Source organism: Electrophorus electricus, chromosome 5 (genome assembly GCF_041902795.1).
Source record: "Electrophorus electricus isolate QZ-2024a chromosome 5, ASM4190279v1, whole genome shotgun sequence".
NCBI classification, from domain to species: domain Eukaryota; kingdom Metazoa; phylum Chordata; class Actinopteri; order Gymnotiformes; family Gymnotidae; genus Electrophorus; species Electrophorus electricus.
This window is the reverse complement of record NC_137501.1, coordinates 24,507,166-24,520,480: the sequence shown is the minus strand read 5'-3', so window position 1 is coordinate 24,520,480 and position 13,315 is coordinate 24,507,166. Positions and strand designations below refer to the sequence as shown.

The following is a 13,315-nucleotide window of genomic DNA, read 5'->3' as shown; positions in this document are numbered from 1 at the left end:
CCACCATAACCCTCACCCATGCATTATTTGTAAGAGGCCAAATATTTCCACAAGGCACTGCAGCACACCAAGTGGCAGCATGTACCAGCTGAATTAATACAAATTACTCCAATTTGCAGCCATGCTAAATGTGGCTGCATGGTTTTTTGCCACACACTGACCCTTGCAAGACACTTGGCACCACCTTGTGGCCCAGGCATAAGGTATGCCCCTCTCCCCACCCCCAATAAAGACTTGAAGCCAACCCTTTCCACACACCATAATTTATTATGTACACTTCCAACAGATGCATTTGGTCTTCAACAAAAGCAGCAGCAAGATGCCATCTACCACTGTTCATCCTGATAATTTTGTACATCCATTCACCACAAGCAGCTCAACAGATTCCCATGGGATTTCTATCACCACAAAGTTACAAAGGAGAACCTGAAAAGGACAGCAAGCAAAATTCATGTGAACTGCACATCAGGTGGCCTTTGCTTCTCTGAAGAGGAATCAGAAGCACAACCAGCCTTCCTTCCTTCTGCTTCAATTCATCCAAGATGAACACCCCCCCGTTCAGCATAAGGTTTTACCATGTATACAAAGTGTGTAAAACTGACAGGTAGACCATTCCAGTCACTTACCATGCCATGGGCTTTTAGAGGACAGGATTGAAGAGCTGCACCAGTTGTGTTTTTGGAGCATCGTGTCAGTCCGAGCTTCACCTTAAGAAAGTACTTAAATCCTGCCACTACCTGTTAAATGTTCAAACAAATCGTTTTTACAGACCCAAAGTGCAACAAGTCATTGAGGTAAAAGCCATCACCAGGTTAGACCAACTGTTTCAATGACCGTTGTCTGGGTTCATCACCGCTGAAGAAACGTGGACGTTATGAACTCTACATGAATTTGAATGCTAGGATCACAAGTCAAATCGTTCAGCAGTTATTCGATGACAGCGTTAGGCCACATGAAAACCGAACTTCCCTTTTCATTCGAATCCGATCTGGGACTACATACAGTAGCGACCCAAATCTGATTTAGGAGCTCGGATTTGTGTACACGGTACCGAAAGTTAATTACTTTAAAGTTGCTAAAATAGTGCGTGCATATCACGTTAGCAATATGACCATGTATTTACAGCATTATAAAGTCAGATGTAACCGAGTAAGACAACGAGAGACGCCGAGCTCCTATACCGTTACCTGGGGTCATAACAGTGCGTTGAAAGCACCAACCCCACAGCCACACCACTACCTCATTCGATAAAGTCTCTTTACTGAGAATTTGGGCCTACCTGACTTTCGGCAGAAATAATACTACTGATCTTGAAAGCAGTCATCTGCTTGGAATAGACTTTGTTATATTCTACCACAGCGAACAGAGCGGCCTGTTGCACCGCAGCTGAATTTGTCGGCACAGAGCTTCGCCCTCCAGCTACAGCTTCTCCGAAAACACAGCAATAAAAGACGACAGTCACGTACGTCAAGAGAATATGGGCTAAAAAGCATCTTTCCAAATACATATTGACCATCATAAACTAGCTCAATAGCTTTGATACCGTAAGGGCTTTGTGGTGTGGTTCTCTTAAGGAGCTACACTAGAACAAAAACACCTGATTTTAATTCGTCCGATAATTGGCAGCTCACGTGATTTTCCAAAAGCTAATTATTAAAGGCTAATTATTCAGTCCGATTGATTTCATTTCACAATATAATTGCCTCCTTAAGAGCATTTTGAGCTTATACGTGATCAATTTTATAGCAGAGGACAAATGAAGTTGAAGCACACTATGTGGTGTCTCTGTTTATTAGTATACGTTTTTATCATTTTTGAAAAATTGGTTTAATATCTATCTTTTGTCCACTAGACTATATATATATATATATATATATATATATATATATATATATATATATATATATATATATATATATATATTGTATTTCTAATCAACTCAAAACACTAAAATCAAAATTTAAATGCACTAATCAATATGCCTTTAACTTATTAACTTCAACGTTTATAATGAGAACCTCGAGGTCCAGACCTCAATGGTCATCCTTCCCCCATGTGGTTTATGTCATTTACAAGACTGGTGGAATTAACTGTGCTGTTTTTCCCCAAAACCAGATTGACTCAGAATAGAATGTGGTCAGTGGAATGGTTTAAGATATTTATTAAGGATATTTTTTCAGGCAATTGATAGCTGAGTGGCTGAATCCTGATACATTTTACTCCTAAGCCTATGATTTGGAGAGGTATGTTTACACTTATGTTACTCAAATTTGTTTGAATGAATTGTTTTGTGGTACCTAGATTTCCTGTTTCCCTTGCAGCAAGGGATGTAGTATCCTAACCTGAATGGGGTCTCTGTGGTTTTCACAACCTGACATATTCAGCAATAGGCTACACAACTGAATCAGAAATACCAGAAGTTTGAGAGTTTTAATGACCCCAGGTCAGACAAACAAGAATTTTTCAATGGGGAAAAAGTCTTTTTGCAGGGATAATTTGATTTTAGTGTGGAATATTGTGATATACCTCACAAATAGTAAAATGGCACACTAAGCAGTAATGCACACAGGCAAATTAATATAATAGGGAGATATGAGGAATACCTAAGGCGTTATTCATGTCAGGTCAGACAAACGAGAAGTCCCTCAAATAGTACAGGTTCAGCTCAATTCACACATTTTCTATAGTGTCAGTTGAAGTTCACAGGGTCAAAACAAAAGGTAAAATGTGTTAGTGTATACTTTCTGCAGGATAACCCATTATCTATTAATTTTAAATATGATGCAAGTTTATAATTACAGAATTGAAAAAAAAGGCTGCCATAGTAAAATGATCTTTTTGCCATTTTATGGTTCTCAAAGAATATTAAGTTTTCACCCTTGATTTTATTATTAAATTACAAATGAGCTTGACACATTAAAATCTGAATTTAAATGCACAAGCCAATATGCCTTTCAAATATAAACTTCCAGGATCACGAGGACTGATAATGAGAACCACTAGGGAGCCCCCAGCATGCGACCCTGACCCTCCAGGTGTTCCTGACAGGCTCAACTACATGTGCCACTTAGCCAGCCACAGCATTTAAATTTCACAAGGGCACATGGACACCCTGAACTCATGCTAGATGTTTCCTGTGCAAACTCAAATTTATGTCAACTACTCACTTAGCATCTTTATACATATTAGCCATTTCTTAAGGTACTATTATAAATTTAAACTTCATTTATCGTGGTTTGTTTGCCATGCAGTGTCAAGAGGAGGATGGGTTCCCCTTCTGGTTCCTCTCCAGGTTTCTTTTTCTTGCTCTTAGAGGGTTTTCTCTTGCCACAGTTGACTTTGCCTTGTTCAGTAGGGCCCTGGACCTGGATTCTCTGTGAAGCTGATTTGTGACAACACCTCATGTAAAGAGCATTATACAAATAAATTGAAATGTAATGTACTTGCTTAATAGCATAACAAATGAATGACATTTACTTAACAGTAAGATCACAAACTGCTGTGTGTTACACGACATTTATAGATTGGAAATTGTAATCAGACTATTGAGCTCCAGCGCTGCTAAAGTGCCATACCCCTCCCCCTCAAAACAACCCCAAATCCCTGTGTACAGTAAAACTGCTACCACCCATTTAGATGACCAAGTCTACATTTATTAAAAACAGCAATATATAAACAGCACAACACTTTTTACATACCGTCTCCTGTACACAAACAATTTGTTGCAGTTAGTGTTCAACTGGAGTTGATTTGTTTAAAAAAAACAAACAATTTTTTTTAATATATCATCCATTAAGTGAATGGAGGAGATGGAATGTAGTGCTGGGTTTTCTGAAGTGTCCAAGTCTGCTCATAAGTCTTTATTAATCATCCATTCAGTCAAATGTATGACAGGACTTTCTCATGGACCTGACATTGCTTTGTCAGTTTGTGTCCAGTACTGGAATTCTCCCTTTAGTTTTCTGTGTCTAAACAAATGGCACAAAATAGAAACCTAGGAAACATCTAGCACCCAGCTTAAATAATTCAAAACTTTTTTGTATTGATTTTTTTTTTCTAAAACTCTCAGTGAGAGGAGATGCTGTGTTGCAACAGAGAGGCCCACTGGTTGTACCAAAAAGAGGATGTGTTTTTCACCCTAGTGGTCATCGTGCTCAGGGGAAAACAGTTCGACCAGACCAGCCTTCGTGCTGTCAGACACAATGTCTTTTGAAGGTTTTGCCTTCTTAAAGAGGGATGGAAGGTTCCGGATGTGGACCTCCTTCTTAAACTGCTGCCCAAGAGGTTTCTGTGAAGAGAAAGAAAAATTTTAACTGTCATGTAGAAAACATGAGTACCTTTTTTGTGCAAGATTCCATGGAGCACTTGAGGAGTGGAGGAGGCAGATTTACTCTTTATGATCGGCACAGTAGCCAAGAACATGACGTATGTCCATACAGGGCTTTGGGAGATTTTTCCTTAGCAATTCAATGCTGTAGTTGATGCTAATGCTAATTCTTACTATTTGTTGCCAAACTGCTAGCAAGAGGACATGGGAACAATTTAGTTTTGACGTTAAGGGGTTATCCATGTTATGTAAAGACAATTTGCTGTGTAGCCAGTGCAGCCATCATTACCCAACATTTGCAAAATTAAGTACAATTTAAATTGTTACTTATCAACTTTGGGGTAAAGGGAAAAAAAATTAAATATTAAAAAGTAAACAAAAATCCCCGACTGTGCTGAAACCAACTTAAAAGGGGTTAAAACTTTATACTCTAGAGAAGAAGGAGCTCTGCTTTTTGGAAAGCATTCGCCTTACCCCCACAGTGCCGGCTATGAGTTTCTTAAACTGGTCTTTTCTCTTCTTTTCCCCAACCTTCTGTAGCATGGGGTCAACGGTCTTCTGGTCAAATTGCTCCAGATGCTCTGGGTGAATGTTGGGGATCTGGTTCATGATGGCGCGTAGCTCGACATAACGAGGCCGCTGTGGAGAACAGTGTGTTCAGGATCACTTAGGAGGAAAAGTTCCAGATGCTTACCGCTACACATATTCTTAGTTTAATGTGTTCTTATCAATGACTAAAGCGTTATGTTAAAAAGTCACATAGCTTAAGTTAAAGGGATTTGCAAACCAAGAGTATATAACTTGGGAGGACAAGTGAGGACAAGTGAGGACAAATTAATGGATTTTGCTTCCAAATCTGCAAAATGCAAATGCAAACAAATGTTTTGCCAAAATGGAACTAAGCAAAACATAATTTAATGTTATGAATCTGAACCTTGGGACTAGTGTTTTTATGATGTCACCGTTGTACATGGTATATGATTTTACAATTCTCTCACCATCGAGTTGTTCAAAATACAGATTAAATTCATTTCTGCCAATTACTGCCAACTTTTTTTCCCCTTTGTTCATTACAATTACAATGTTTTTCCTTTTTGTTCTTATCCTTTTTGAGTTCAGCTACTCCCCAAAAGGATATTCCCACTTCCCAACCTCTGTTTTTCCAGGCAGGGACTTCATGGAAAATTCACTGGCCAAGTAATGTTTGTAACATTATCAGTCATAATGGCTTAGTGTCAATGAAGTTAGCTGTATACGGCCCTGTCATTTACATTTTTTCATTATTGCTCAGCTCATTTCCTCTCTCAAAATACAGGATTATGCATTTCTTCCATAACCTCTCTGTGACTGCAGTTTGAAAACCACTGCTTTCAACACCACCATGACCTGCATACAAGGCCATATCTAGCCAATGTTTCACCAATTTTTCAACGGTGTTGAAACTCAGTATGAAGCAATAGACTATTTGGTGTGGTTAGCTAGACCTATTCATGTCATTATCTTGTAAAATTTAACAAAAACAGTTGTTTGGCCCATCAGTGGCTGTTTTGTACAAAGGATATATAGAGAGACTTTTGTAATAAACCTTGGTATTTTTTAAAAATTGTCAATTACTACCGAGATACAGTAAAATTGACATTTTTTTTAGACCAGGTTATCATACTGTGAAAGTCATGGGTCATGTGTAAAACAAACAAACTAACAAAATCCCTCAGCACAAGTTGCCTTGGCACCGCAGTCCTGGACAAGCACCCACCAGGGCATCGTAGATGAGCAGGGCGAGCTGGGTAAGGGCAGCGTTGCAGCCATCGTGCTGACCGTGCATTTGCAGCGCGCTCAGCACGCTGGCGTACAGCCAGGTCACGGCCTCCGGCAGCAGGTTCCCCCCAACCACCTGCGGCAGACACCATGGCAGAGTGAGCGGTGCACAGTGCACGTTAAGGACATGGGTTCCAGTCAGGGCACGTAGGTGCTGTGTGCAGTGCAAACAATTTGCGATGGTGTAGAGCCATTTCAGGTACCTGTCTGAGCAAAGCCCAGCAGACGAGGGTGGCGGCTCGCTGACAGTTGGTGGTGTCCCTCCAGGAGAGAGAGTTGAAGGAGATGGCCAGGAGTGTCATGTACATGTCCTGTGGGGTGTTGCAGGTGTAAAAAAAAACAAAAACAAAATAACAAACATACACATGTCAAAAAAAGCATGGCAGAAAGAGGCAATTTACAAAAAAGAAAAAAAAGAGGACAGCAGAAAATTGAGACAGCACTCTGGCACAAGCAGTGTGTGAGAAGATACCTCATGCTGGAGAAAACATTTGCCTAGCTCGGTCAGTTCATCTGCAGTTTGAGACACATTCAGCTGTGAAGAATCAGTTGCCATTCTCTCCTCGTCTCCTAAAGAGAGGAGACAATGATGTTCTGCTTCAGACCTCAAATTCTTTTTACTTTAATGAAACTTAACGTGTAGACTGCAGTTTCAACCCAAATTGCAGTCCTAGTACTGAACAGAGAAAACACAAATATTTGACAGCTTCAACTCGCCATCCGCGTCCTCCCTGTTCCCGGCTGCTTCTGGCAGCTTCCTCGCTATGCATGACACAGCTGCGGGATGAGAGATGGGGTGTTAGGGGCTGCTCAGAGGACGCCATAAAAAAAAAAAAAAAGAAAAAAAAAGAAAAAAAAAAAGAAAAAAAAGAAAAAAAAAGAAAAAAAAAGAAAAAAAAGAAAAAAAAGAAAAAAAAAGAAAGGGGGGGGAGGGTCAAGCATGTAACTCACTGAGCAGATCCAGGACCTCTCGCGTAACCAGTCGGACCAGCCGCTCTTCTAGCATCTCCTGAGTGACCTGGCTCTCCCCGGAGCACTCGTCCTCGTCTGGACCACTGCCCATGACAGAGACGGGTTAGAATAGCGTGGAACAGACAACGTCCCGCCTAGCAAACGGCGCTGGGTGTTACTGTAATTGCAATGCACTGAGCAACTATGTGCGGTTCTTAGGATATCATGGGCATCATCGATTTTGAGAAGCACTGACCAACTGCATGATCCATAAAAAAACCAAAAAACACACACACACACACACACACACACACACACACACACACACACAATACTTGCATCGGAAAAATGTCTAAGTATTGTGATATTTTTGCCACTTCTACCACTGTGCAGTATAAATCTAAAGAATTAATCTAAAAATCCCTTATATACATTTAATACAAGTTAAGAGTAAGAGTCTCTCACCACACACTTGTTCTTTGGTTGATTATCTGCCACCGAAGGTTCAGTCTCTGTAGAAGAGCAGAAATGAACAGAGCATTTCTAAGGTACTGTTTATATGGACCATGTTTCACTTTGTCTCTAAACAAGTACATCATGGCAGTCCTTTGGGAAAGAGATGCCACATTGTTTTCCATAGAGAGCATGAAGTTTACCTGGAGCAGGTGGGAGAACAGAAGGCCTAGTAAGGGACAGAGCAGACTGTCGTAGTATTCTGGAGGACAGGATGTGACCAGAGGTTTCATGAACACCCGTGAGCACCCATTACATTAAGGCAAATAACACTTATGAGACGCACGTTTTAATTCCAGACACAGAAGCAAAGCGCTGACACAGCCGTTGTCCATGACACCTAGCTTGAGCTGGATAATGGCCATAGACTGATATAGCTCAGAGCACCACTGTCCAGAGGATGGCATTTTACAAAGGATATGAAGCAAGGGGCGAAGCCTGTGGTCTGGAACATGTTCTAGGTGGATAAGGGCAGAGCCTAGCAGCTTTTCAGCCAACCCTTCTATTGTATAGAAGTCCTGCTGCAAGGCTGGGCCAGCGTTCCCCAGCACATGGTAACTACAGGAAGGAAAACAAGAGATGTTTGAGGAAACAAGCCAGGCTGACTGTGCGATGACTCCATACCTTTGTAAGAAGCCTCACCAGTTGTCATAGAGCGTGCAGAAGAATCCTTGCATACGCTCCAGTGAACTTTTGTACACTGGAGAATCATACACATCCAGGACTGGCTGGGGGATTGCTATGTGGAGGCAACCATTTTTAGTCAATGTTATACACATTTAGCTCATCATCTCATCATACTGAAGAGCTCTTGTAGCTACAGCATAAAAGCAGTTTTTAACAGGATGAAGATTTGTTTACCATTTACCTAAAATAAGATTCTTTTCTACGTCCATTACATCATATGCCCGCTTAAAGGTCTCACTGAGTCGGGCTTGATTTTCTGGTAGATATAAGCTGTTGTGGGTTCTGAAACAAATTTGATGTCATGTAAAAAAAAGTGAACACAGTTCTCAATTATCATGACAATTTAATGGCCTACTTCTAACCCTTAGGTGAATGGATTTTGGTTGGATAGATAAAATCATCCCCTTCGTACCAACTCAACCCAAATCCTAGTCTTCAGTTTCCAGGGAAACAACCCAGGGATGCATCATCCACACATCACTACCACCTTATCTTCAACAGGACGCCTTAAAATGCTTACAACTCACCCGGACTCGATTCTGATCAACGGCTAATCTGCCAACATGACTAAGAAAGTTCGTCTTGGTTTGTTCCAAAGCACTGCCCCACCTGATGAGGGCGAGTAGGTTTGGCAGCAGGGCAAGCAGTGGCTCTGTGCACGGGTTCCTGTAAATGGGGAGACCCGCAGAAGTGTAGCCCACCACGAAACCCCCCGCTTTGGCCTCCTCCAGATCAGTGGGCCAGCGCGCTCGCTTCACCACTCCCAGGATCGTGTAGACACAAAAGCTAATCTGCCATCAGAGATAAAGTCATTAGAGGCCTCCACATGCAGCTATAAGGTCTCCTGAAACGTGTGTAGAATAGTCATCATTGTAGTTGTTGTTGTCGTCGTCGTCATCAGTCACTTTTTAGGCATGAATATCTGTGAACTTTGATCTTTAAATCATAAGTAATACAGGGAAAAAGCCAATATATGGTTCTGATCATTACAGTATGTGGTATGTTGGTTGTGGTGTGTGTGAGTGGTTATATTTACCCTTGACCTATTGATTCCCATTTGGTCCTCAGAGCCTGGCTCATTGATGACCTGATCAGTACCAACAAATGCCAAGAAACTAGCAGGATCCCACAACACACTGTATCCATGGGCAGTTACATAGAATTCAATAAGGAAAGAAAAAAAAAATACATCATTTAACCTGTTGACACAATTAGATCTTGACATACCATTAATTAATTACACTGACAACAAGCAATATATAAGCATCATGCTACATTCTGTTTCTACCAACACAAGGCATGAAACGCTCTTCAGGTTGTGTGTCTATGCACAAGGCTATAAAGAGTAGCAACAGTACTAGTAGAAGCAGCAACCTTGCCATTGAAGCATTTATCAAAATAGCAGAAAGTGTTATGGGACAAAATATCCATTTTTCAGCAGTGTCCCAGAGAAATGTACTTAACCACTAAGAGGATTGCACAATAACCCATACTACTGTACCTGCGCATTTTTAAATTTCTGTTGTAGCACACTAGAAGCTGCCTCCTAGGTCTGCATGAGCCGTTACCTGCGCATCTCCCCTGACAGCCAGCGAGCTGTCACGGAGGCCATGTGCTCCTCCAGGAAGGCTTTCTGCTTGCTGTAGTCCTTGAATTGGTTGCTGAGCAGCACCAGGGCCTCCATCAGAGCAGACTTCTCCATCTGGGTCAGCAGCAGCTCGTTGGCAAAGAGCTTCTTCACTTGCATGTAGAGCATGTCGAAGCATGGCTGAAAGGAGGACACACATTCGTCAGCCAACAAGCAGATTCAGAAAGCTTTCTGTGGTGTTTGGCGCAAGCCTGCGTTCTGTCTCATTTCTTTTACGTTTTGGGCTGTGTACGTGTTGTAAACACACAAAGCTAGCTGATGTGTTTACAGCTGGTTACCTGTGGGCAGATAACTGCAGATAACACTGAAAAGACATTCAACTGATAGAATACAATACTAGCCTTCCCTAGTCAAGCTAACCTTTTGCAAACTTTCAGTTTTGATTAGTGCAAACCGTTTCCAGATATCACGTTTGCAAAATGTAATTTGTCACTTTCCTGATGAATAAGTGACTGAATATCATCTTTAGAATCAGCCGTGTGTCTAATAACAGATGATGTGTCATGCAAAAATGATTTTAAAAAATGAAAATGAAAAAAATCTTTCAGCCAATCACAACCATTTTTAAGCACTACTTCAGCTGACACATGAAGAAAAAAAAAATCAGTCAGACAAAACTCTTCAGTACAGAAGCTGAGAATGCTTAGATTAAAGTATGTGGAAGTCAGAACTCACCAATGGTGAGTAGTCTTAACAGGCATTTTATTACAGTTCCCCTGGGAAGACTATAAATCTTATCCATTTACATTTATGGCTTTTAGCTAATACTTTTATCCAAAGCGACTTACAATTATGACTGAGTACAATTTGAGCAACTGAGGGTTAAGGGCCTTGCTCAGGGGGCCAACAGTGGCTACTTGGGAGTGGTGGGGCTTGAACCAGCAACCTTCCGAATACAAGTCAAATACCACTGCTACCTCTGTACAAAAGCTACCACTGCCCTATTCCAATTCCACTTGTCACTGTGGGAATATTTTTAAATGGTCACCATACTCATGGATTACCACAGAAATGTGCAGTGTTACAGTTTTCTAAAAATCCAGGTTTGTTCCTCCATTTGATAAACTCTTCAGATGTGAAGACCTTTATGTTAATCTGCATAGAGCTGTAGAATTAAGGTATACCATCATGAAATCTGGATAATCTCTACACATCTTGGTGATGGAGGAGCAGGCATGTCTTCGGACGTTCTTCACAGCTCGAGTTCGAGGAGCCTAAAAATATTTGGGATAAAGTGAATCACTAACCTGACAGTTTATTGCCAGTGTTTTCCAAAGAATATTTGCATCCAATTGCAAAGTCAGAAGCAGTTACATTAGTTTGAACATGCACAAAGTTAGCTTTACAAGGTCTCTTACCTTGCTTTCTTCAACTATTTCAAATGTAATGGAGGGAAATAGCTAAAATAAAAACAAAAACAAAAACAAACAAAAACAAGAATATCAATTATAGATTTGAAGTCTGAAACAAGAAATCAAACCAGCTCTGTCCTGGCTTCCTTAAAGCAATTAGCATAAAGATTTTCTCAAACATTCTGTACAATTTCCCCATTTATGCTATGACAGTCCTGGAAAACCAGGCACTGCTTGGCATTCAAGCCAGCACACTGCCCTCACCTTATAGAACACTTTGGGTAAAAACTGTGGTTGATGTAAGATGAAGGGGAAGAGGGTCGACAGGTTGCTGAGCACGCATGAAAGTATGAGGGGATCACGCGTCTCATAGTTCACTACAGCCTGGAGCAGCTCCATACCTTGGTCCACAGGCAGTTTCTGCTCATTGTGGATAGAAGGAAAAGAGCAGGGAGACATAACTTTGTTAATGACATTCAGTAGAGTTCATTCTTCTTAGTTTGCTTCTGTACTCATTTGCCTCCACTATCAGTGCAATGCAACTCCAATAGAACAACTCATAGCATCCTGTTCAATCAGATTCAATGATGTCAAGTTGAAAGCCCCCAAGACTTCTTAGCAGGCAGGCTTTTAGTGTACAGCAGTGCGATGCGTTTTACCTCCTTGTCCAGGATTTTGAAGAGCTGTCCCATCACACTTTCAGTGAAGAAGGTCATTGCATCCCACTGCACGACAGACGGTGAAAGCACAGAGCAGAATCCTTCTCCACTCTTTGCTGTAAGAGACCAGGAACAATTTAAGAGACCAATAGCATTTTGGCCATCTTTTCATCTAGTTAAAGCCATCTGTAGTGTAGAAAAGCATCTTTCAAAACACTTAACAGCAGTACCTGCCAGCATCTTATTGACAACCTAAAACTCAAGGATTACTTTGCCCATAATTTTCTAAATGCTCACCAATTAGTGTGGCTTATCATGTGAGGGTGGGGTTAAAGGCAAGTCAGCTTCATCATGCTGAACATTCTGCCCTGCCTCAGTGGGTTTCTGTAGCACCCAAGTGTCACTTTGACTGACTGCTTTACTACTATGAAAAAACTGAAACCTCAAAGACCAAGCACCATGTACTGTTTGCTGCATGGCCATGGATACTCAACAACAGTTATCAGATGAATAACCTTCCAAGAAGGTTCCAAGAAGTCATGATAGTTTAGGACTTTCACTACCACTTATTCTTTGTCTCAACGTTTATTTGCATTGTTCTGTGGCATTTAAGAAAATTGAACTTGGTCTGTTGATAAAGCCTTAAAAAATCCATTCATATAAACACTATATTATACTTGATTTATATATTATGAAAGTTTAACATGCAAGACTTGCAGGAAGTCTGAATTATTGTTCAAAATGTGAACTCACACATACAATTTCCTGTGTCAAGGGGTGTGTTGATTTGATATTGTAGCCACTCCCCAGCAACCTGGAAGGCTTCAAGAGGGGCAATCTTACACGCAGGACGAATAACTTCCCCTTGCTGGGCCCTAAATGCTATGGAAGACAAGTCACGCCATAAGAAATGCCGTGGGTTTAATTTGTACCATTTATCTGGACAAGTCCTGTTTAACTTCCAGTTTCCTTAAAGACCAATTTCTAATACAAAAACCAGCAGATGACTACTAAGCAAACCGCTTACAATTAAAGAAGGCATTGAAGTCCTCATCGCTGTCAAAGTCTACACGGGCATATTCACAAGCTGGGCTGTCATTCTTAGAGGGGAATCCTGTCTGAAAAGGATTTTACTTTAGCCAAGACAGTATATGATGAAAAGATATGACCGTGCCAACTCATTTAAAAATTTTTTTTCAAAAAAAGCATATACCTTCACCAGGTTTGTTGTGGTTGCCTTCAGATACTTAATAGCCATCTGTACAATGACGGGATCCTTTGACAAAACCTCGTGTCGGAATACGTTTCCCCAGGTGGTCAAGGTGGAAGACCTAAGAAACTGGTTGTTTGTCAAGAAATC

At 40.9% G+C, this 13,315-nt stretch overlaps 2 protein-coding genes across 5 annotated transcripts in view; both read right to left on the bottom strand.

Annotated features, from left to right (window-relative positions):
* Positions 1-263: 263 nt before the first annotated feature.
* On the bottom strand, positions 264-1,508 carry LOC113586680 (cystatin-like). The gene is made up of 3 exons (XM_027024991.2): positions 1,280-1,508; positions 627-737; positions 264-426 (listed from the first exon to the last, which is right to left on the bottom strand). The coding sequence occupies exons 1-3, from the start codon at positions 1,505-1,507 to the stop codon at positions 337-339; spliced, it is 429 nt and encodes a 142-aa protein (XP_026880792.2). The 5' UTR covers position 1,508; the 3' UTR covers positions 264-336.
* Positions 1,509-3,631: 2,123 nt separating this feature from the next.
* Positions 3,632-13,315, bottom strand: part of xpo5 (exportin 5) — a 16,877-nt gene continuing 7,193 nt past the window's right edge. For 3 of the 4 annotated variants that reach the window (XM_081714496.1, XM_081714498.1, XM_081714499.1), the window contains 22 exons: positions 13,169-13,294; positions 12,983-13,073; positions 12,709-12,837; positions 11,956-12,071; positions 11,561-11,716; positions 11,303-11,344; positions 11,069-11,158; positions 9,865-10,064; positions 9,333-9,432; positions 8,906-9,087; positions 8,478-8,578; positions 8,252-8,348; positions 8,032-8,167; positions 7,753-7,851; positions 7,562-7,608; positions 7,097-7,200; positions 6,863-6,922; positions 6,618-6,715; positions 6,349-6,456; positions 6,084-6,221; positions 4,802-4,966; positions 3,632-4,288 (listed from right to left, as the gene is read on the bottom strand). In XM_081714496.1, the coding sequence (XP_081570622.1) occupies positions 4,139-4,288; positions 4,802-4,966; positions 6,084-6,221; positions 6,349-6,456; positions 6,618-6,715; positions 6,863-6,922; positions 7,097-7,200; positions 7,562-7,608; positions 7,753-7,851; positions 8,032-8,167; positions 8,252-8,348; positions 8,478-8,578; positions 8,906-9,087; positions 9,333-9,432; positions 9,865-10,064; positions 11,069-11,158; positions 11,303-11,344; positions 11,561-11,716; positions 11,956-12,071; positions 12,709-12,837; positions 12,983-13,073; positions 13,169-13,294 (2,535 nt within the window). In that variant the 3' untranslated portion in view covers positions 3,632-4,138. The remainder of the gene's footprint in view (positions 4,289-4,801; positions 4,967-6,083; positions 6,222-6,348; positions 6,457-6,617; positions 6,716-6,862; positions 6,923-7,096; positions 7,201-7,561; positions 7,609-7,752; positions 7,852-8,031; positions 8,168-8,251; positions 8,349-8,477; positions 8,579-8,905; positions 9,088-9,332; positions 9,433-9,864; positions 10,065-11,068; positions 11,159-11,302; positions 11,345-11,560; positions 11,717-11,955; positions 12,072-12,708; positions 12,838-12,982; positions 13,074-13,168; positions 13,295-13,315) is intronic. The other variant, XM_081714497.1, reaches the window with a different exon arrangement.